The sequence below is a fragment of the Silurus aristotelis genome (genome assembly GCF_946808225.1).
Source record: "Silurus aristotelis genome assembly, chromosome: 11".
NCBI lineage: Eukaryota > Metazoa > Chordata > Actinopteri > Siluriformes > Siluridae > Silurus > Silurus aristotelis.
Genome location: NC_139584.1, coordinates 10990345 through 11014718, shown reverse-complemented (window position 1 = coordinate 11014718; position 24374 = coordinate 10990345). Strand labels below are relative to the sequence as shown.

The window sequence follows — 24374 nt, the reverse complement described above, 5'->3', positions numbered from 1 at the left end:
TTTCTACAATTACGGAATTGTGTGTAGTTAATATAAAAAACATTTTGTTTTTTATACATTCATGTAAAGCAAGGCAAGACATATAGAGAAAAAAGTACTTTTTATTAATAATGCTGTCAGGCGTAGGTAAAGCAAATGATACGGTATTCTGACAGATGTGTATTAAAGTACACAGCTGACAAACATTACATCATGTACTTTTGTCAAAATAACTCCACTCAAAGCGTTTCCAGCGTTCTATTCAATATAATCAACACAGCTTTTTTTTTTTTTAACATTAGTTAGTGTCCCCTGCTTACAGTGACTGGGGTGCACCAGAGACCAGAGTGTATCTTCAGTGCAGCTGCCAGAATGTAGGAATCACTAAATAATACAAAACGTATTCTTTAAGAATTCAAAATCACTAACCCCAGTTTCAGCTGTGGCTTTATCGACGTCAACAGCATAAACGTGAGAAAAATATATTTCATTTGCTAATCTACTACAAGTTCAGGGTCACACTTGGGCAAAAATAAACAAAAAAATAATAAATAAATCCCCAATAACTTACACAATATATACCTTTTTAAATAATCTGACTTTTATGAGTTTTTGTTATTTCAACATTCTGTTGAATGTTTCTAACCCAATGGTCATTGGTTGTTCAGAAATACAGGCTGCAATGACACATTTGAACCTCTAGGTGGAAACAGTGTACATTCTTTCATTAAAATGAAATATATTTTGTCAAACACAGATCTGCATCCGAACCGAGTTATGCTCATAAAAGCTGCACATGCATGAGACAGCAATATTACCAGCAGATCCTCAGTCTCCAGTTATTTTCAGAAAGGATTCAACTGCAAACATATAAAAACAACATTTTAAAAATTGGTCACACCTTTCAGAAATGGGTTTTATACATATGATTAAAAAAAAAAAATAGTAAAGGGAGTGGTCAACAAAATGCATCTGACAGAAATGTCAGTCAGCCTTAAATAGTGTTAGAACAAAATATGGAATGCAAACAATATATCAAGAGCAGACACTGAAATGGTGTTTAAAAACATTTTATCACAATCATACCTCTTATTCCAGTGCGAAATGGGATGTCTGCTTGTTTGTTTCAGTAATGTTTTGCTTGTGAAATAGTAATGGCACTGCAGCAGACTGCTGGTGGGTTTGAGAAAGCCGTAATTACTGTTACCGAGTGTCTGTGTGTGTGTGTGTGTGTGCGTGTGTGTGTGTTTGTGTGTGTGATGGGGAGAGGGGGGGTTAAAGGAATGCAAGATACAGATCTATAAATAGTAATTAAGAAAAGAAAAATGTTCTGTGGGTCATGTTTGGGCATGTTATGTTTGTGGAAGATAAATGTCCCCAAAAAACATCTAAAAAAAACAAAAAACAAAAAAAAAAACAAAGAGAAACCAATAGAAAAAATTTATTGTAAAAATCAGAAGGTTTTTTGTTACTTGGGTTAAGGCTAGAATGAGGTTTAGGCACCAATTGTCTGCATTAATACTCATGTCAGTGGAAGGTTAGTAAGACAAATGTGTGTGTGTGTGTGTGTGTGTGTGTGTGTGTGTGTGTGTGTGTGTGTGTGTGTGTGTGTGTGTGTGTGTGTGTGTGCACGCTAGTAACAGTGAAAGAGCAACGGCGAGACAGCGTGTGAAATAACATGCAACTGCAGGGTGAAAGAGTTTCCCTGTCTCCTCTCCTGAAGAGACACACAGACATACTTACCCATTCATGACTTCACTGCTCGTCACTATGGTAACAAGGGGTAATCTCAACCCCAATAAAAGGTACTTACACACAGCGCAGACAAACATCAACGCTAAGGCAAGATGCGACAATTCTTGTTACTCTAAAAAGCGCTGGCCGAACTCAGCGTTTAACCGTTTCATGTCAGAGTTTGTGTGTCTTGGGTGGTTTTGCCTGATGCTCTGTAGCAGCAATTTCATTTGAACGTTATCAATCATATGACAGAATAACAACATTTATGATACTGTGATAATGATTTGCATCGTTAAATACCCTGTTTCATCAACACTATAGGATGAAATGCTCTTTTTTCAGATATGAAAGACATAATACAACATAAAACCAGAAACTGTCTTTGATACACAGTTTTCTTGAGGCTGAGGCTAAATAAAGTCTTTTAAATAACGCATTATTGGGAAGACCAGTGCAGAGCACATTGGCACATGTTACCTGAGTGTGGTAATTACACGTCCATTAGAGATTCCTCTAGTTCCTGTGTATCCGGTTAAAATTTCCAGCTTAGAATAAAAAAACCTATTATATCTGATCAGATATAATAACCCAGAAGCAGATTCTAGCATGCCTTCTTCCTCAGCTTTCACTGTTATTTAGTCATGACCAAACTGTGTCACTGTGTCATGGTCAAACTGTAATCGGCACAAAAAAGTGCACAAATCTTCATGCATGTTTAATTACATCGCACTTCCAAGTGCTGACACGGTCATTGTGCTGCCGGGGGGGAGTTCCGGGGGATTTTCTTCATACTGTGGTGGAGGAGTAAGGGGTTCGATGCTGGAGGCCATGACCTGTGGTGAGCTGCTCGAGCTCTTTGTCCTCACTTTAAGCGGGAGCAATTTGAGTCCGGGGCTTTTTTTGGGGACTATGTGTGTCGAGTTCAAATTGTCTGCTCCGTTCTTGTGTGCGCGTGGACCCTCCGTCTCGCCCTGACCCGTCTCCATCAGTTCGTCGTAGGCTGGCAGGCAGGTGGTGCTGTTCTGCCGCGGAGAGAACTGGCTAATTGGGTACTCGGTGTTTCCGACCACATCCTCATAACTGGGTACTGTGTACTGCTCGGAGTCGTCTGGTTGCCTAGACACGCAAAAACAGACAACTTTATAATTGTTTTTGCTTTGGTAAGGCTTTATGGGTACGAATACAAATTGATATTCAGCATGCTGTGAATAAAGAATAAAGAGGCTAAATGTTATGCTGTTGTATGTAAAATTGTGAACAATTAAGAGACATTAAATAGAAATGTGATAAATAATTCTCTCTTTATGTCTTTAGGAGGGATTAAGGTGCAACTGCTGGACTATTAAGAAGCATGACAAGCACCACTGATGCACATTGAAGCCAACAATATATATATATAGAAAGAGAGAGAGAAAGAGAAAGAGAGAGAGAGAGAGAGAGAGAGAGAGAGAGAGAATACTGTTCAAATATGTGCATATAAGCATGCATCTGCAACTATTTATTTACTGTGTAACTGCAACTGTGTTTTACTCTCTTCCTGTTTCTTTGTTGCGTTAACATCCTCACCTGTCTCCCTGCTGTCCTTGCTCTGTGTTAGTGTTGCCGTTTGGCTGTCTCTGCGCCCGGTATTTGTTTTGAATGCCGAGGAATAGTGAGAGCAGCAGCATGGCCACTCCGGTGCCCAGCAGAACAAAGCCTACGGATGATGTGTTGGGCCCAACTTTGTTCTCTGTATTCTGCGAGTTGTTTACGCCTGAGCCAACAGGCACCACGCTCCACAGGATCATCACGATGCCCAGCACCAGCAGCCCCACGCCCAGTGCTGCCGTGGCATACTGGGAGGCTGAGCTGGAGCTACCGCTGTTGCTGCTGGAGTCGGGGGGTGTTTGGCTGCTGTACGACATGTCCAGCGATGAGCTGTCTCCCGCTCCCTCTTTTACGTTTCCTCTCACTTTCTGCCTCTCACTCGATCACGCTTGGACGTACTGGATGCTGAAGTGGTGTCCTTCAGAGTATCTCTACGTTGGCATCTAATGAGGTGAGATGGACTGGTAACAAGAAGAAGGATAGCCATGAATTTAACTGCATTCAACCGCACAGTAACATTACATAACAATATCAATAACAACAACGCTCTTAGTAAAATGATGGTCACACATAGTTGATCTCAACAACAAGCAAAGTTCACAATGAAATACATATTTTGTTTTCTTACATACATTTTAAATAATTGTTTAATTAGGTTAGCCCCACACTCAAAACACTGAAACCAGCTCTGTTCGTTTCTCATCTATTATCAGGCATGACACCAATGTCACACATACAGCACAATGTCCCAGGCCAGATGTTTTAAAAGCTAGTTTATTCTACTTGGGGCCAAATTACAGCAATAAACTCAGAGCTCCTGACAAAAATCTGATAATTATATATAATCCTTATTAGCATGGAAGCGTAATGATTTGGGGTTGTTATGAACTTATTTCAAGTGAAAGAAACACTGATCCAACATGGCTACCATTCCTTACGTCAACACCATGCAACTCCACCTGGCTAACTGAAACTTCCTCATACAACAAAACAATGACCTGAAGCATACGTCCAAGCTCTGTAAGCAGTAATTAGAGACTAAACAGTCGGCTGGAGAATTATCTATCATCGAATGGCCTGCCCAGTCACTGGATGGAAATCCTAACGAACTGCCTTTTTTTTTTTTTTTTGACTGAACTGGATCGCAAGGTCAGAAAGAAATATCCAACTAGTAAAGAGCACCACTGACAAGTTTTACAAGAGTCATGGCAAAGTATTACATGACATTATATTACAAGTATTACATGAATGCTTGGAGAAACCGTCCTGTTGTTAGCCAAGAGTATATAAAGCTGTTAATCCGGCTAAGGGAGGATTTCAAGGAAAATAAAACTTCACATCTGTACATATATACATATGTTTGGTCAAAGTAAATCTTCATACCGTTAAATAAAAAATAAAAACACTTTGCTATTATTTGGTTAAAGGTTTTTAAAGTCTCAGGGGACCCTTTGATTGTACACAAATAAAGTGAATAGGACCAACAGTTAATTTAACTACACTTGTTAAGTCGGAAAATATTTGAATGTTTCTTGGTCCAGCATTAAATCACCCACCCACACTAATAGTTGGAACTTGAATTATTATAAATAATTATAAAACTGTCTTTACATACGATACCCTACTTAAAACAGTCTAGGATATAGACTACATAATATACATCAACTGCATAATATTTTTCTTTTTATCCTTTAACTTTCCATTGTCCAAATTGTGGGAAAATTCTTTCCACACAAATGTTTCTGCTTCAAACCCCTGCAACACATACTTTCTAAGCACAGGCAGAAAGAGATGAATTTTGAACAGAATGAAAGCACATGTTTAATCTGTACTTCACATCCTTTTTTTCTCAGGCAACACATTATTTGAAACCTTGGTAGTTTTTAAGAATGAAGATCCGACAGATATGGGATATCATATTAATATCAGCTGATACGTAAAGTTTCAAGGTACCATGCCATTCACTCATTTTTGAAGAGTTATATTCCTTAAGTAAAACTGAATGTTCAATGATTTAAAAGTCCATATTCTGTTTCCAACTATTCCAGTTTCGACTTGTATTTTTAAAAGACTATCACTCCCCCCCTTTGCGACATTTACCAATCCAGCTAGAAAAGCCTTAAGAATAAGCACAAAACCCCAACTTCACTTGGCAATAAAGACAATGTTGGGAAATCAGTACAACTAAAAGATAAATCCTCACTCTTAACAGCTCACAAAGAAAGCAAAACATTACATGTTAAATCACTCTGACAAGTCTTTCACTTACTCTCACCCCCATTGCAAGAATGCAGGGGACATTCGCGTTCCCGTGAATCGGAGCCTTTTTTCTCGTATCCCTGCTGGTAATGAAGAACTCTGAACCTCAGTAACTCATAGCCTATTACTGCCTGGAACTATTTCTGCCAAGATGTAGGATCATAAATGGGGCACAGTCTGGTTGTATTACTGCAGGCACACAGAGATGAAAAAGGCTGTTATGTGCTTTATCTTGATATGAACATGACTACTGTGTTACTGAACTCAATACATTACACTTATATAGCACTCTTTACCAAACCTGGAAAAATTGTTGATAATCTAAACCAAGAAACATAATCATGCTTTTTATTATTATTATTCCCAATTACAGTTATCTATCTGAAAAGCAGATTACTTATTCTGTAGGACACATTTTGCAGCCACATGCAGTAATAAAGATAACAAATCACCTGAATCATACCACATGCATAAAACAATAGTTGATGTGCTGTGTGGGCATGATTCAGAGATAAAATGACATATTTAAAATGATATAAAATATGCATAGATAAATGCAGTGCCCATGTGAATACCACTGAACTGAATAATAAAAAAAAGCAGAACAATGAACAAACAGGTAGTAAAACCTAGTGCTCCAGAGCTCCAGGAAGAAGGCAGAGCCCTGTATGTTTTTCCATAGGTAATTTGTGTTTCTGAAATCGCTCTCATTCAAGCAACAGCTGACGTCATATCTGCAAAACACTGCGCATTCCTCCAGCATTAACTTGTGCTGAGTTTAGTGTGTGAAACTGCAGATGCCAGGAAAACTTCCATAGCCTTTCCTACTTATTTGTAAATAGCTGAAAGACAATACACTGCCTGATATTGTTTAAAAGTCCTCTGACATTTCATAAACTTACTCTAAGTCTAATTACTCATCACCTGAACCTGCCTTGAGAATTGACGCATATACTGGACCTGGATTCTGCAATATGCACTTCATTTGAATTCACACACAAAAATATAATCAACTGAATGCAAATAAGCATGAAACATGTATTACTCATATGGCCTCTGGACATAAATACCTACTTTTGTACATGTTTAATACTCCATACTTTTGCAAACAACTGTGAAGCAGTACAACTGCCAGAAATCTGTCAACAACAGGCAAGGGGAACTTTAGCGTGACCATCTTCCAGATTGTTTGTATACTCAGTTTAAGAGGTTTGTGAGAATCACAGCCTGAGCTCAGAAAGATAAATTGGCCAAATAGATAAAAAACACAACAGGAAAAGTCTTGCAGAGGCAAAAAACAAACATCCTGAGAAAAAAAGGAGCTTTCCTCTGTAAAAGCAAGCAATGTCGCATCCTTGTATATACACTTTATTCACATATATCTTTTATATAGTTTATACTTTTGTTACGGTTGCACAAGCCAGTGCACTCTTAGTGCCGGTTCCAAGCCTGGATAAATGGGGAGGGTTGCATTAGGAAGAGCATCCAGCATAAAAACATGTGCCAAATCGAACATGCGGATCATGAACACGGATGATCCGCTGTGGCGACCCCTAATGGGAGAAAGAAAGAAAGAAAGTTTTATACTTTTATTTATCTACCTTCTTTTTTCTTGGTTTATTTTCCCTCATTTTATTCCCGTTGTAAAAAGCATTTCACTGCATGTTGTACTCTGTATGTATGTGTACGTGACAAATACAATCTGATTTGATTTGATGTCGTAATTAAGCGGTATCACATGAACAACAATGTTCTTACACTGGCACACGTTTCAGCACGGCTGAGAGTGCCACACTGATTTCACACGAGCGGTTTTATTCATTGATACTGAGTAACTGACAAATCGCATAAACATTTTGTGTATTTTTTTGCTCCATCAGTAGTTGCTCCAGAAATAATTCTTGAAGAAGCCACTGACAGCCCAAAGCATGTGTAGTAACAGTTTTACTGTCAGGAACCATTACTGAAATTAAAAACTTGTGTAACAAGCACAGACAAGCTGAGTGATAAAAACGGTGAAATCTAACAGGAATGGAGTACTAAAAACCAGCACTATTGGAATGCTGCTTGTTCAGTTGTATACTAAATGTGACAACAAATGTCAAACAATATACAGTATAAAGTAGTACCACAGCATACAAAGGCATCCTGTACTAATGTGTGCTTCTAAATTTGTAGCAACAGTCTGTAGACAGTGTGTTTGTCAGAATTCCACATACACTATATGGACAAAAGTATTGGGACACCTGACATTCACAGTCATATGTGGTTCTTTCCTAAACTGTTATCACGAAGCTGAAAGCACACAGTTGTACAGTGGGTCCTTACAGGCAGTAGCATTAAATTCTCCCTTCACTTAAACTAGGAGTCTCAAACCTGTTCCAGCATGACTATGCACCTGTGCACAAAGCAAACTCCATGAAGATACTCTTTGCATGGATTGGAGTGGAATATCTGCTATAGAGCTCTGACCTCAACCCTGTTGAACATCTTTGGTATGAATTGGAACAATGACTGCACATCAGTACTGACGTCCTTGTGTCTTAATCTCCACAAGCACACCCCAAAATCTTGTGGAACATCTTTCTAGAAGAGTGGAGGGAACTATAAGAGCAAATTGGGACTAAATGTGGAATGTATGATCAAAAAGTCCATACGGTACTTATGACTAGGGGTGGGAGAAAAAATCGATTCACCAAACTATCGCGATTCTTTTTAAAACGCTTTTGAGATCGATTTGTCTACCTCAGAATCGATATATATTTAATTATTTAACTTTTTTCAGAGAGGTGGTGGGAAGATGTTACCGCTTTTATTCCAACAGAGGGCGAAACATATGTTGTCGTTGTCCGTATTAGATGACGTCGTATCCGTTTTAAGGTGGTGCGAGAAAGCAAAACTATTGCAAAGTCAGTGGAGCAAACCTCTTTGAGAATTGTTTAATGGATAAAGACCCTGCTTTAGTCACAGACAATGTGTCTAATATGGTTATCGCTGCCCAATTATCCGGCTTTCTCCATATTCCCGCCGTCGCGAAGTTACTCGGATGAGTACGACGCATCACTGGATATTTCCATAAAAGTGCTGCAGGACTTCATGTTTTGCAGGAAAAACAAAAGTTACTGGAGCTCCCCGTGCACAAACTTATAACAGACGTTTCAACGAGATGCCATAATAGCTCTCACCTGAGGTGAGGAAGAGAGAGAAGTATATTAGCACCTTGACTGAGTTGGACATTGGAACAGTTTAACGGCACTTTTATTTTATTTCAGAGAGTATTGTTTTTAGTTATTTGTTGCACATTTAAATATTATATTCAAGTTGTTGGTACTTGAAAAGTTTATGCTTCAAGGTTCTTTATGCACTATGCACTATGTATATGCTCCTGAAATAAAAATTCAGAAAGATGTGATGCATTATTTTTGTTAATATAACTCATAAACAGTCTTTTTTAAAGGTATGATCAAGTATTTGCCATTGTCTAATCTTTTATTAAGCAAACAAAAATCACAATTTAAACAATGAATCGCAATAGCTACAGAATTGCAATATGTAATGAATCGGCACAAAAGTATCGGGATAGTATTGAATCGCCAGATTAGTGAATCGTCCCAGCCCTACTTATGATTATGTAACTTTTGCCAATCTAGAGTATTTCTGTCCATATCTGGTAGTAGTGTACAGTAAGAGCCTTTTTTCAAGCCCCAGTATCACCAAGCTGCCACTCCTGGGGCCCCTCAACAAGGCCCTTAACCCTCTGTGCTCCAGGGGTGCTGTATCATGCCAGAGTGCAAGAATCTTATCTTCTGATATGCAAAGAATGAATTTCACTGTGCTGTAAAGTACACGTGACAAGCATAAACCACCTTTATCTGAATTATCTGTATATTTTGACAATTCATTGTAAAATAGTCACAGAATGAATGTTTGCCGTATATTTAAATAACGTTTATTCATATTTTTTTTTTACATAATCCCAATGCTTGAAAAACGTCGCGATTCCTCTTGAAAAAAATAAAAAATATCTTGAACACTGAATATGTTTGTTTTTTTTACGAATATGAAAATGAGCACATTATTAATTGCATGAAATATTACTTTAAACACACGATGTGAATGCAGCAATTTAAGTTGAAATTTCGAAAAGCTAATAAACAAACACAAACATGTTTCATTTCTAACTTCTGATTCGTTCGAATTAATCTTGTAGTGCGCTGCAAACAAAAATTAAGAATAACATTACATTTAATCTACTTGGCTGCTGTTGCTGTTAATGCTGTTAATGCTGTTGAGGAAGATGCCTCATAACGTCACTATTACTTCCTGTGGAAATGCCATATTGACATTGTGCCTTTTTGAAGTAGCAGCATGATTGCTCTCGAAACATTTTTACTACAATCTTACATGTAATAGATCATGGTAGAAGTGCAACCAAATGTGGTCTTGTGCTCTAGTGACCCATCCACCTCAGGGTTCCTGCTAATCATGGATGTAAACAGTGTTATTTGAGTAACCATAGCCTGTCTAGCAATCTGGTCATTCTCCTCTGACCTCTCTCATCAACGAGGAGGTTCTGCCCACAGAAATTCTGCTCACTGGATGTTTTTTGCACCATTTTGTGTAAACACTACAAAGTGCTGTGTGTAGAAATCCCAGGCATTCAGCAATTTCTGAAATACTCAAACCAGCATGTCTGGCACCAACGTCCATACCACGGTCAAAGTCATTGAGATCGTATTTTCCTCTATTCTGATGTTTGTTGTGAACTAAAGCCCTTGACCTGTATCTGCATGGTTGTGTGTACTGGGCTCCAGACTCGTGATTGGCTGAGTGCAAGAATGGACATTTGTCGAAATGTGTACGATGAATGTATTACAGAACGGCTAATGGATGCATGACTTCAAGTTCATGATGGCATGCAGTGCATTCAAATCTCTGTCGTACCTCTTACACAACCTTTATTTCAGGCACCGGTTATCTGAAAATCGAATTCCAGTATCCCAAACAATCCATATAAAAAGCACTAACACTGTGCCATTATAGTTCACAGATAATGTGATGCTACAGCTGTTCTTTATGCTTTCCTTATTCTAACACACTGTTAAAATTCAACCTTCATTTCATTGATACCTTTTAACTTTCAAATCTTCATTGAAATATAGAGTTGGATGATCTTATTTGCTTTTCACTGCTGCCATGATCGATTAGACATCAACAAGCTTCAGATAGCAAATTAAAAATAAACTTGAACAGTTTTAACACTTGCAGCACTAATAATATAGTAATACATAGTGTAATAACTATGTATATGACACCCCTTTACCACCTGCCCCCATTTATTTTTTTAAATACAATAGAAAATTAGAAGTAGAACTGTTTGTTATTATTCTGTTTGGTTGAATTACCAGTCTAAGACCTTCAAAGATGCAATCTATGAATCTATGATCTATATTAAATTATATATTATTCACTTCCAGCCAATTGACATTGTTGAGATTTTTTAGAGTTGACCATAGTTAACTCTCCTAAACTCTCCTGCTCATATGAAACTTATGATGTATGCTGTAATCTAGAGGGCAATCTCAAGGCCGTTTCACACCAGCTACAGTACATTGTGAATGTTCAAATGTTCAGTGAAGATTTTTCACGTGTCATGTTTTCGACAGAATGTTCACTTTGCACCATTACACATAGTGGTAACAGAACTCACCCACCTCTTACATCAACATTAATGTGAAATCTGGACGTTTTGTGCTTGGGAACTTTTTTCCTTCTTAATTTTAGTTTTTAGTACCACAGAAGGAATGAATAAAAGGGGAAAGCATTTATAGTTCATTTGCATTTCCCTTTCACTAAAAAAAAGACAAAAAAATAACCTTTACACATCGCTGTGGCTTATAAGGTTCCTATAAACCACTTCAAAAAAACAAGTTTAACACTCAAGTTACCACATGATGCCTTTAAGCTTTGATAAAACCACAGTACTTTCTTTCAGTGCAGGAATGAGAACAGGATAAAAGAAATGTACATAACTTTCAGGCCTCTCCAATAACTCTCTGTAGCCATATATAACTGTGACTAGTCATTAATAATCTCAGAGCATTACAACAGAGAAAACCTTCAACGTAACTTTTTCTGAATGTTGACATTCGGCTTTTGCTTCTAAAAATTGAATAATTCAGACAAGGGAGTACATCTTTACATTTTTTTGTAACCGAGTTACGATGGTTCGACTTACGATTTTTCGTTCTTACGATGACGATAGCGATACGACGAAATTGTATTTTTGTAACATTTTTGACGTACGATGAGGTCGTCATAATGAATCTCCATCGTAAGTAGAGGATTACCTGTATAACATTTTGCACACTTCTGTTTCTCCTTCTTGTGAATTATTTACGAACACGTTTAAATGCGGTGTCTTGCGCACTAAAACTTCAAAACAACAACTGTGATATCAGACGACCATCTAAATCTATTTCATTTTTAACTCCCAAAAAACAGGCCCAAAGTATAGCTACTTGAATAGCCACACCCCTATGTGCTTCTGAATGTCCTATTTCATACTTAGTCATCATTTGCTGTCAAAATAACCTGAAGTCTTGTAGTAAGGCTTTCCCCTAGTTTGTACAACGTTGCTATGGGGATACCTTCCAAAGAGGCATTTCAGTTTATCCTAAAGGTGTTCAGTGGACTGAGGACAGGGTTCTACACAGGATACTTGAGTTCTTACACTTAAATCTTGAAAAAAACTTTGAACCTCACTTTTTGCACAGGCACATTGTCATGTTGGAACAAGGTATTGGCCTCTCATTAATTCTAAATGCTTGTACGCAATACAAATTGCCTGTTGTGTGCGTCAAGCATTGTTGCGACAGGTTGGAGACACACGTATAGGAGTGTGATAGTCGGGTCTCCACGTATTTTTGACCACACGGTGTAGGTTGTAGGGATATAACAAAAAGTGTATTGTTTCATTCGAAACCAGGCTGGCGAGTTGATTCATCTGCGTATTGAATAATACGCTCAACAGGCTGAACAATAAAACTGTCTAGTCATCATAAAATACTGCTTATATAAGTTAAAGTGTAACAAACTAAACCAAGCCCACACTTCCTCGACTGATAAAGTAACTTCCCTTTTTCCTTAATTCAGAAGAAGCTACAGGGGGTAAAAAAAAAACAACATTTATCTTAGACGTTAGATTTCCATTCGGAAGGTAGCAAGTTCAAATCCCAGCCCCACCAAGCTGCTACAGTAGACCCTTAAACCTCAAATTGCTCACTTGTATAAAAGTCGCTCTCAATTAAGGGTGCCTGCTAAATTTCTGAATGTAAATTTAACTCAAATATTCCACTAATTTGTGAAGGTTTGGTGTATGGGACCACTTTGACTTAACCCTGATGTCCAGTGAGTCCTGGATGAAAATATTAAAGTACAATGAATCTGCCAAATTACAACTGGTGCTACATACCACAGACCTGGTATCTGACATCAGTCTCAAAAACCAGACAATACAACAACAACACACACACACACACACACACACACACACACACACACACAAGCTGCATACTGGCATTTTAAATACTGGAAAATTCAGGATTCCAAAACACATCTAGGACCACAGAGGGTTATGTGACACCATGTAGCTACTGTACGTAACAAACAGTGGAACATAAACAGTGCTGTGCTTCAGCACTGCTTGTGAGTCACATCAGTAAAAGTTAAACCATGGTTACTTTTCATTTATTTTGTTTTATCACTTTAAATGCTTATAAGAGTGACAAGCAAACACTGTGTCTTCATTAAATACTGAATTATTGTTGTTTAACCGCATATTCACGCAATGCATCTTTAGACATGACTATTCTATTAGATTACCTTTTTACCTGCATTGATATGCTCTTAGTACAAAGCCATAAATGTGTGTGCAATATAATACCGGAAATAGTTTATTGACTATGATGCTGTGTAACTTGAGTATTTGAGTTTTCAAAGTGATCAAAACAACATAGACGCTTATAATAGTTCCATAGTTACAATAACTCCGTGGCAAAACTCAATGTTAAAACAAAATGTTAACTGCTCATGGGGTAGGTCGGTGTTTAGTCCTGAACACACAGACTGAACTGTTCATGACCTCTCCCGGTCTACTCCTTGACACGGTCATTCTAAGTTTGAGCAAATACTTTTCATATGACTCTGACTACAACCTTCCATTCTGTTCCAATAAAACTATATTATTCATCATACACCTCAGTGTTATTTGTGATTTTCCGACAGTTTTCATTCCCACAGATCTCCAGATTATATTTAAATGTTTGTTCAACATGTGGACATATTAATAGAATGTAATGACATTGCTGTTGTGGAAGACCTCGCAATAGAGGGAAAAAAAACATACGTGAACTTTTAACATCAGTATCCAATAGAAGAATAGAATAAACTTTATTTGTCCCATATACATTAAAGCACTGCGAAATAACTTTTTGTCGCATAGGAAGCTGGGGGCCGAGCACAGGATCAGCCATGATACGACGCCCCTGGAGCACAGAGAGTTTAGAGCCTTGTTTTAGGGGTTTAACAGTGGCAGCGCTAGGGTTTGAACCCCCGACCATTTGCTCAGCAACCCAGAGCCTTAACCACTGGACCACCACTGCCCTAAATATACTGTGCAAACTAAAATCCAAAGCCCCACAGAAACACAAATGTGAAACACCTAATGATAATAAGGATAGTCACAACACACTACACTTCCCGTGGGCTCACCACCTGCAGGAGGGACCGTAAGCAGTCGAAGGCGGGGGCCTGCTTAGACTGCTGCCCCCGCGACCCGAATTACGGATAAGCGGGAGAAAATTACATGACAACACACTACAAAAACATTCTACTCTACCAAATCTTCTAATCAATCTACTACGATCACGGGGCATCCTGTATGGAGAAATCAGCAAAAGTGTGGCTGCATTCAAAAATCAACTATTTGATATAACAGGTTCATTTCATCTACTTAAAACAACTGTAAGATATTTATTTGTGTGAATCATTTACTGGTTTTAATATTCCAACTAATGCTGCTGAACAGTCACAGCCATTTATTTGGTTAAGTGTAAAGAATTCTGCAATAGTGCTAATATTGCTGTACAATTACCTTGTGAATGTTACCACTGAGCTTTCCATGTCTACTATCAATCAGTTAGAGCTCCTGTCCTCCTTTTCAGCATTAACATTAACCCCTACTCACTAAGATTTTAAAAGGGAGCAAAATATTTGTTGGAAGAAAGAAAAATGGGCAAGTGTAAGAATCTGTGCGACTTTGACAAGGGCCAAATTATGATGCCTAGACGACTGGGTCTGAGCATTTCCTAAACGCCATGTTTCATGGAGCGCTCAGAGTATGCAGTAATAATAGACAATAGGGCAGGTGGTTTTATTCGTACAGCTGACTGTGTGCATGCCAATTGTATCTTCTCTTTGCAGTGTTGGGAAGTGCCTCTTTCTGGAGCTGCATTTGCATTGTCTACACACCTGAGACAAATTGATGGTTTGTGCCTAGAAGTGTGCTACAGTCAGATGAGTCTGGCTTGCATTTTGCTGAGACGATCTGCTCTCCAAAGAACGTTTACTGTACAGGACAAAAGTGATCGTGCAAACATACTCGAATGCCTGACCTATCTCCTTTTACTCTTAAAATAATACTGCAGACAAATGTCATAACTGTGATAATAATAAAAAAGACACCTCTAGTCAAATCTCAAGTCGAGCTGAATTATGAACTCAAGTGAGGAGTCCAGATGTTGAACTGTCAGGGCCAGAAGTGACAGCGCTGGCAAGTTTTACCTCTGAGTAGTCCAGGTATTTCTGGCAGAATAATAGTACGCTTCAAGATACATATACACAAACAAACAAACAAACAAACAAACAAACCTCACCTTAGATCCAGATAAGCTACGCCCACTTCAGGTTTTAATACAACTAAATATGCATATATGGAGCATTTTTGTAAAAGGACAATTAAAAAAAAAAAAAAAAAAAAGACAAAAGACAATAGCTGGTACTTTAAACATTTTTTCCACTTGCTATAAAGTGAAAAACATAAGAATCGCCCAAATCCATAACTTCTACACTGCTTCTGGACTCGTAACACGGTTGTGGGCGGAGCCTGGAGTCACGTGGCCTGAACACCCATAGGCCCACTACTACTCTTTGAAAAAGACTGTAAGATGTGTAGTTGTAATAGTATGGCGGTGAAAGTTTTCTGTTTCCTCATACAAACCCACCAAATAAACCAGCCACATATGAGTATGCCTAAAATAAAAACCATACCTACTATAGAAAAGTAGTTAATGTAAAAAAATATATATATACATGTAATAAGACTCATACTTTGAGACTCGGTATAACAGAATGCATTATAGGATACATAAAAATGCAGCTTCAAGCGACTTTATTTCAAATTATAATGTGGTATAAACGTTTACTACTGAATAAAGCGTTGTGTTCACCACTTACAAAAGTTAAACTGACAGATATAAAGTTTTAGGACTTTGTAACGTCGGCAAACCGTTCAGAAAGTTGCAAAGCGTAACTATGAAGCCTCACTTACCCTGTAAAGTGGAAACAATCCGCTTCAGTTAAGTGTCCCAGGAGTTCCGTGGGTGAAGGGTGCCAATATATTTGCACACTCGCCTAATTCTCGGTTTAGACCTCATTCAAGAAGAAGAGGGGGGAAAGCAGAAAGCAGAGCGCGAATAGTAGTCGAGCCGTTCCCTGGCTTCCCGTCCCTCCTCAGAGAGAAAGTGCACGGTAACAGCAGAAACACGCCCCTGACTCCCAGTGATAAGAGCTCGTTTGAGATGTAGGCTGAAACGGAAGTGGGTTATCGGCGTGTTCAGGGTTTTAGACATGTCAAGGTTTTCACACTTAATACCTACATTAGCTAAAGATCGATCTGCAGAACTCATTTTGTTCATTGGTGTAAAAAAAAAAAAAAAATGAATAGCCACATTACATTCATAGATGTCTGGGTTCTCTCCTGGTTCTTAGGTTTCTTCCCACCCTCCAAAAATATGAAAATGTGCTTAATTGCATCTAGGTGTGAATTTGAAAAAGTGAGATCCTGAGCCTGAATCTTGGGGTCTCCACCAAGAGGGATGTTCTTGATAGTGGGAGACCATCACTGTAATGTGCCAAGACCACTGAAAGTCACTCGTGTAATTCATTAAGATAGGCAGGCTTCCCCTGTCCACAAGGACTCAATTCAACACCTGACTTAGTTTTGAGATATTAGCAGAGGACGAAGATGCTGAATAACTCATTTTGTTCACTGGTGTAAAATGAATGGCCACATTACATTACTCGAATTGATGTCTGGGTTCTTATGTTTCTTCCCACTTTTTAAAAACATGAAACAAATAAGTAGGCAGAGTGGATGTGCTAAATTGCACCTAGGTTTGAATTTGTTTACATGTCCTGCAATGGACTGGCTTTCTGTCCAGGCTGAATTCTTATACCTTGTGTTTAAGTGTTCTTGAACTTCCTGACACAGGCTCCAGTTCAACAATGACCAAGATAATAGTGGACAAAAGAATGATTCTTGACTAAGCCAAAGGTGAGGTGTATGATGTAATCTCTGGAGTGGATGCTCTATCTTGGGGTCTCCACCAATTGGGGGAACCAGGGAGCATCAGTGTAATGTGCCCAGACCACTGGAAGTCACTCCTGTAATTCAATAAGGTAGGCAGGTTTCCCCTGTCCACAAAGACTCCATTTAAGACCTGCCTTGGATTTGGCTTGAGTGAAAGCTAATGGATTCAAGACTTGACAAATTAGCAAAGGACAAAGCTGCAGAATAACTTTTGTTCATTAATGTACAATTAATGGCCACATTACATTACGTTACTATTATAGATGTCTGTGTTCTCTCCAGGTTCGGACATTGGACATTTGTTTACATGTCCTGCACTGGCCTGACCTAAAGTTCGGGAGGTGAAATCTCCCACCTTGCGTCCAAGTGTTCATGAACTTTCTGACACAGGCTTCAGTGCAACCCTGCCCAAGATGAAGACATTTCATAAGTCTGCACAAATTGCATAGGATTAATAAATTGTAAAGGAGTAATTATAAACATCTGAGAGATGTGATTTGAGGTCAGAGTGGGGCTGAGGAGGCTTACATCCAATGTGCCATACCCAGTGATTACTTTATTTTTCTAAACCCCTACCAACATATAACTCCTACAGTATGGTGCATAATTCATTGGTATTTATCACTATATTGTCTGTAAGGACGTAGATTACTGTTTTATTGTGACATTATCAAGACCAAACCCAAATGTTTCTATTGGGTATTAACCATACAAATATATGGACACACATGACTCATGAACACCTTCAGATATTTCAAAATATTCACGATTCCCAGAACAGCGAGGGCGTCCTGCAATGTTTAACCAAGTTTATGATCAGCTGTGCTATCGTTGTACAGGTGCATTATCTCAACTCGGGGCTCAGAGGGCAGAGGTTCGGAAGTACTATTTAAACTTGATGAGGTTATATAACTGACCTTTTCGTATTTTTATCCACAGTGAATTACTGTGGACAGCTGTGGGATTGTCTTTATCGACTTGATAGCAAAAATCTTTTATTTAAAATTTTTTTTTTATGTAAATGATCTAGCTTATATCTTATAGGGATGAACGGTCACAGAGAAGAGTGCTTTTCTGTTTAAAAAAATTATTTATTACTCATTGAGGTCAGAGATAATGAAAGGAATCTCCCAGGTTTAGCTTCATTGTTAGTAGATAATCTCAGGCAATGCAGGGTGAGGCTTGTCTTTACCGGACAATGCAGTCTCAGATTTGACTCTTTACCTTCTTATTAATCACAGGTTAAGCATAGACTAATTTATATTTTCTACAGTTTTATAGTCTTTTAAGTCTAAGACCAGGCCTAGCCTGCACCTGCAGAACCTGGTGAGTCACAGCGACATTGCTGTATATTGTTTTTTGCTGTGAAGGGACAATAACCTAACAGAGCAGATGGGCAAGGTTAAGGCTTAATCCATTATGTCCAGAAAGTTCTACAATTCACACTTTTCCCCATTGTATTTAAAGGGCTCCATTTTTGTTCATGTGATGTTATGAATTCACAAAACAAAGCTTAACATGTATGATTAGCAGAAATATTAGTGACTGTTTCATTATACAATTCATAAAAAAAAAAAAAAAAAAAGGTTTAATTATTTATTATAAGATGATGTTATTCAAAGCTAAATCAGTTGCAGCATTTGTGCCAAAACTAACTCTGAGTCCAAATCGTACCTCAGAACCAGTGTTGGCATTACAAAACATACATTTAATAACAATATCATAAAAAAAGTTCAAGGAGAAAGGTTTCAACTGAGAAATATAAATTCATATAAATGCCTGTTTACAGCTTAAACCCCTGAGATCAGGGTCATTATGGCTTTGGACCATGTCTCGGGAGAGCAGAGTTAGGATTAGACATTAGTGTGGTCAGCAGCAGAGAGGTTTCTGGCCGGACTGTTTTCTGGCTGGGGTGTGGCATCCTCACAGCTAGCGTTTCCAGACGTGACGTTTCCTCCACTATGGCCTTTCAGATTGAAGCTTACCTCCGGCTGAAAGAAGTAGTGCAAATTCTATTTTCACATATTTCCCTGAAGAGCAACTTGATACAATCACTGAAAATATGATCTGAAACAAAAAATTTTTTTAAAAATCTATGAGAGCTCATGGACAAAATAGATTTAGTAAGTGAAGCATCGCTGTGTCTGAAGTGGCTGAGAGATTGGAATTTAAAAAAATGATATTTGTTAATTTCTAACTCAAAATACTTGGAGAAAATGTGTCTCACCCTGACACTGAGTTGTCTGAAGGAGTATTGGCCATCATGGTGGCTTAACGTGGAGCGTCCCAGAGAGCTCTGAAGGGGCATAGTGGGTGGGGTTTCCATGGTGTCAAGTTCCTGTTCAACATCCACTCTGCACATGTACAATAAAAATAGTTGGTCGAAATAGCACGGCTCTATATAGTAATATACTGAGAAAGAAACTAATTCAAATTCTCAATACACAAATTCACAAAGACGAAATGAAAACATTTTAATGTGATCTTGTACTCAGGTTCTAGACTTGGATTTTAACTGCACTGAAGTCGCAATTGTGTAATTTGACTTACACGGACATGTAAATGACTGATCCATAATTTTAAGTCATGTCATATAAACCATGTTATTCATTTATTTGCTTCTATTGTCCTGTGTAGGTTCAAAGAGACAAGCTGAGGTGGTAATTTCTGAGATCTTGATCCTGCCTGCAGATTTCACACCCCCCTGAGGAATTCAAAGACTTTCCCAAGTCAAAAGTGAGATGTAATCTCTTCAGTGGGTATTGGGCCTGTCCTGGGCTCTCCGTCAAGGGGGATGTTCCTGATAGTGGGGGACCTGGAGCATCACTAAAGTGTGCCCAGATCATTTGGTGGTCACTCCTGTAATTCGTTAAGGTAGGCAAGGTTCCTCTGTCCACAAGGTCTCTTCATTCAAGACTTGATTTGGATTTGACTTGAGAAGAAGCTAATGGATTCAAGTCCTGACTTAGTTTTGACTTGAGAAGTGGATAATGGATTCAAGACCTCACTTGACCATGAGGCTGGAGTGACTAGTTAAATTTTTTACTTTTTGATTTTTGGACTTTTGGACAAGTGATGGCAAGTGATAATATTCAGGATCCCATATCATTACATACCATTACCATTACCATAAAATAAAGTAGTCACTTTTTTAATATAGTAGTGGCATATTTATTATGCAGCTTTGAATGAATAGATACAATAAAAAAAACAAAACAAGAAAATATCTCTCGACATGCTTCACCTTGCAGCAGCAAGGAGGACATTCATTTCTTCACTCAGGTGTTGACGGACCATGTGCTTGCTTGCAGAGATACCTAATGCTGTTGCCATGGAGTCTGTGTTAAAAGAAGGATCAAGCACCATGACAGCACCATGAATACCGCTGTTTTGTAGACTGCCACCAAACTCCTGAAACAACACATGCACAAAATATCAGCACTGGACTTTTAATCTATAATTGTAGGTCTTTTTTTTACACAACTGCTCTCTTTTTTGTCCATTTGCTGTTGAAAATGTTATATTATTGCACCTTTTCTCAGAAAAATTTATGTGTAAATTGAATCCTTCGTTCCTCAGAGGGTCGGAAATTTGATCTCAAACAATCAAAGCATTGCAGTGTATGTGCATTATTTATTTGCTGTTTTATTCCCTTACTTATTATTCCTCTCTCTATGTGTGTGTGTGTGAGTGTGTGTGTGTTTGTGTGTGTGTGTACCTTCAGGTCGATGTCCCTGAGCCATTTATTAATGCGCCGACAGGACCAGACCAGAAGGTCAGAGTTCTGGTTCTCACATTCTGCTCTCCTGGCCTGCAGCAACTTCAGAAATATAAACTGTATTATATATCTGTTTTTTTTTTTATTAGTAATACATTTGTATATGCATGCAAGCAAGTGCAGCACCTCCTTGTTAAAGTTGAGCATGTGAAGGAGCTGGATTCCCAGCAACAGGCTGCTCTGGTGGGCTTTTTTCGACACGTGCAGGTGCTTTTCCAGGTCTGCTCGTGTGAATGTGCTCAGAAGGCGACCATCGACTAAGTGTGTGTGAAAGAACTGGGAATACTGCGGCAGGCCTACATCGTTTAGCCATGCCTGCGCCACCCAGTGGTGGTCCAGGTCTGCAGCATTTGATAGTCTGACAACACACACATATACAAAGACACAAAATAGATAAGTTGAGCACTCCTAGTTACAATACACACATTAGAAATACATGTGGTGGGTGTGTATAGCAATGTTTGTGTGCCCAGTAGATAATATTATGGTCAGATTGATTACACCGGGTAATTATTTTGCTATTTTTATTTTATCTGCTTTGTACCAGCAGCAGTGATTATGTGTACAGAGCACAGAACAGAGCATTAGTATGGATTTGACTGTTTTGTGTAAGTAAACAATTGGCTGATGCATCTCACCCATGTCCCGACTCGGCCTGTCTGTAATCCTCTATAGCCAGGCGTAGTTTTCTGCGATGCATAGAGTTGCTGATACCCAAAACAGCTTCCAGATCTGTGTCAGTTAAGGCTAACATCACCTAACACATACATAGATACACATGAGGCCATGAGAATAAGAATAGTGTTTTATTTCATGTGTACATAGTATCTACATTGGGGAATTAAAATTAGCATAGCTAGCTATCTCTGGGATAAAACATTAGCTAGGTTTGCTAGCGGGGTTTAGCCTTACACATATGAATTGGTAGTTATTGGATGATGGGTAGATCTAAGCAAAGCCTAGGAATTAGCAGTAAATAAATAAGCATCGCGTAGTAGCATACCTTCATATTTTCACCAAAGTGCTTCTACCTTTCTGGGTTTAAACATGTTTAAATGGGCAAATGTTTGTGGACATTTGACCATATGATATGCATGTGCTTTCTAAACATCTTATTCCATATTTAGTCCCTAAATGCTTTTCTAAAAAAGCTACACTCTTCCACATGAAATTCTGGCTTGTGATTGTGGAGACTCGTGCTCATTCAGCCACAAGGGCATTGGTATATTCAGATACTGATGTAGGGTGAGGAGGCCTGGGGTGCAGTTCAGACCAAAGGTGTTCAGCAGGGTTGAGTTCAGAGTTCTTTAGCCGGCCACTCAAGATCTTTCACTCTAACCCATGTAAACCATATGGTCATGGAGCTCACATTGTGCACAAGGGCATTGTCATGCTGGATGACTCGCATACAGTAGTGATGGGTCATTCATGAAGGATTCGTTCATTTTAAACAAGTCTTTAATGTGACTCAGTAGAACAAGTAGTCTCAAAGAGTGATTTCTTCATTTTCTTATAAACGTGCATGAGCAAAGCATAGCAAAATCTCTGTAGGTTATATGCAGGAAACAGAATTGAGTAGTTCATTTCTCGACTTCTGGTCTGAGTCATTTGTTCTTTTATCATGTGACTTCCACACTATGCAGTGCATTACACAGGAAACAGAATTGAGCAGTTTACTTATGAATCCTTTGGTCAGAGTCGTTCGTCCTTTTGTCACGTGACTAAAAAAAGAAGCCAGTCACTAAAATGATCTGATATTTCCATCACTACTACACAATTGTTTGCCTCTAACTTTGTGGTAACAGTTTGGGAAAGAACCCATACACGTGGAAGAGTCCAATGTTCCTATGACAGAGTGTCATAGGAAATTTGTGAACTTCATGCAAGCATGATCATGTTGACAAATCTAAGCCAAGCAACAGTAACAGAGAGAGTGGCTCAACAGGTTTGTTGTTAACCGTTACCAAACCATGAGAAATGAAAAATAATAATAATGATATCATCTGATGAGTCATTTTCCACCCATATTCCACAGTTTTATCTGGAGTAAGCCAAAATATGCATTTAAACTTCTAGAAAGCCCGTTGTTATGCTGGGTTCATAACACGAAAGTCAACAAGAACTGGGAAGTGCTTTGTATTGTCGTTTAAAGGTCAAGAAATATGAGGCCATTTCATACCTCCAGGTGCACCATATGGAACCACACTTTTTCCTTATGGTGTTGTGAGTTGGATAAAGATGACAATAGACCGATACACATTACTAAGCAAATGATCATGAGCGTCAGGATCAACACCAACTGCCTATTTACAAAACGATTTACATATCTAATATATATATATTCCATATGCCTTTATAACTAGGATGTAAATCAGCCAATCACATTTTTCTCAATTAAAGTTGCAATAGGTCTTTTTTTAAAAATCAATACTTTTATGTCATGTCAAAAACACCTTAGCAAAGACATTGATTTGCAGTGACCTTAAAACAAAACGTTCATGCTTTCATTTTATTTTTTTTTACATCAGGGGCTGCACAGATTAGCAATTCTACTCTAAACAAGACTCTACTGGGAAAAGTCCTCATTTTCCTTTTTGCTTTGACAATTGCTTTAGTCATACTACTCCCCTTTTCAATCCATGGATCGCACATCACTATCTCTTCCCATGCAGCTAGATTAGAATTAAAAGTTTAAATTGGGGATAAACTCCTCCCAGACACGGCTAATGCATCAAATCTTTCATCATTTAAATTGTTTAAGAATCAACTGTTTCAATTAAGCCACCAACCTTTCTACAAGAGTGCATTTTATTACTTGGTACACCATTAAATAGTAAAATATGTCAACCACATCTAAATGATATAACAGTGTGTGAAAATTGTTGAAGCTGAAAATCTCATTTGTTCCTTGCATAGATGTTAATTGAAGTGAACTTTAAATGTTGTTTGCTGTACAAGTAAAAACCTAAATAGTAATATTAATTCACAATTTATGTTCAAATAAAGCCTAATATCCTGAAGGTTTTTGTTGTAGCTATGGCAAACTGCCACTACAACACATGCAGTAGGGTCCAACTGTCTAAAAATGATTCATTAAATAATGAAAAATTAATATAAAATAAAAAAAATATATTATTTAGTATTCAAGATTCTTTAGAAGGTTGAATATTTCTTCAGATTCGTCCCTGCCGATGAAGGACGTAATTAAAGGATTCCCATCTTTATCCTAATATGACTCATAAGTTTTTTCACAAATATCATTGGAGCATACAGGATTCTAACATTTTATTGCCAATAATAATATTTGTAATTAAACATTTTGAAGTAACTTCATAAAGTTTGCAAAATAGAAGCGTTTTCTGTTATGGTCTGAAACAGTTGGAT

At 38.2% G+C, this 24374-nt stretch overlaps 2 protein-coding genes across 2 annotated transcripts; both read right to left on the bottom strand.

Moving 5' to 3' along the window:
• Positions 1-81: 81 nt before the first annotated feature.
• tmem51a (transmembrane protein 51a) lies at positions 82-17933 on the bottom strand. Its single transcript, XM_083555454.1, has 5 exons — positions 17568-17933; positions 16172-16696; positions 5573-5751; positions 3283-3764; positions 82-2832 (listed from the first exon to the last, which is right to left on the bottom strand). Exons 4-5 carry the CDS (start codon positions 3618-3620, stop codon positions 2436-2438), a joined length of 735 nt encoding a protein of 244 aa, XP_083411580.1. The 5' UTR covers positions 3621-3764; positions 5573-5751; positions 16172-16696; positions 17568-17933; the 3' UTR covers positions 82-2435.
• A 349-nt stretch (positions 17934-18282) lies between these two features.
• Positions 18283-22716, bottom strand: LOC310733921 (kazrin-A-like). Its single transcript, XM_083555444.1, has 6 exons — positions 21629-22716; positions 21117-21348; positions 20931-21032; positions 20457-20623; positions 19440-19566; positions 18283-19203 (listed from the first exon to the last, which is right to left on the bottom strand). The coding sequence occupies exons 1-6, from the start codon at positions 21742-21744 to the stop codon at positions 19066-19068; spliced, it is 882 nt and encodes a 293-aa protein (XP_083411570.1). The 5' UTR covers positions 21745-22716; the 3' UTR covers positions 18283-19065.
• Positions 22717-24374: the final 1658 nt, after the last annotated feature.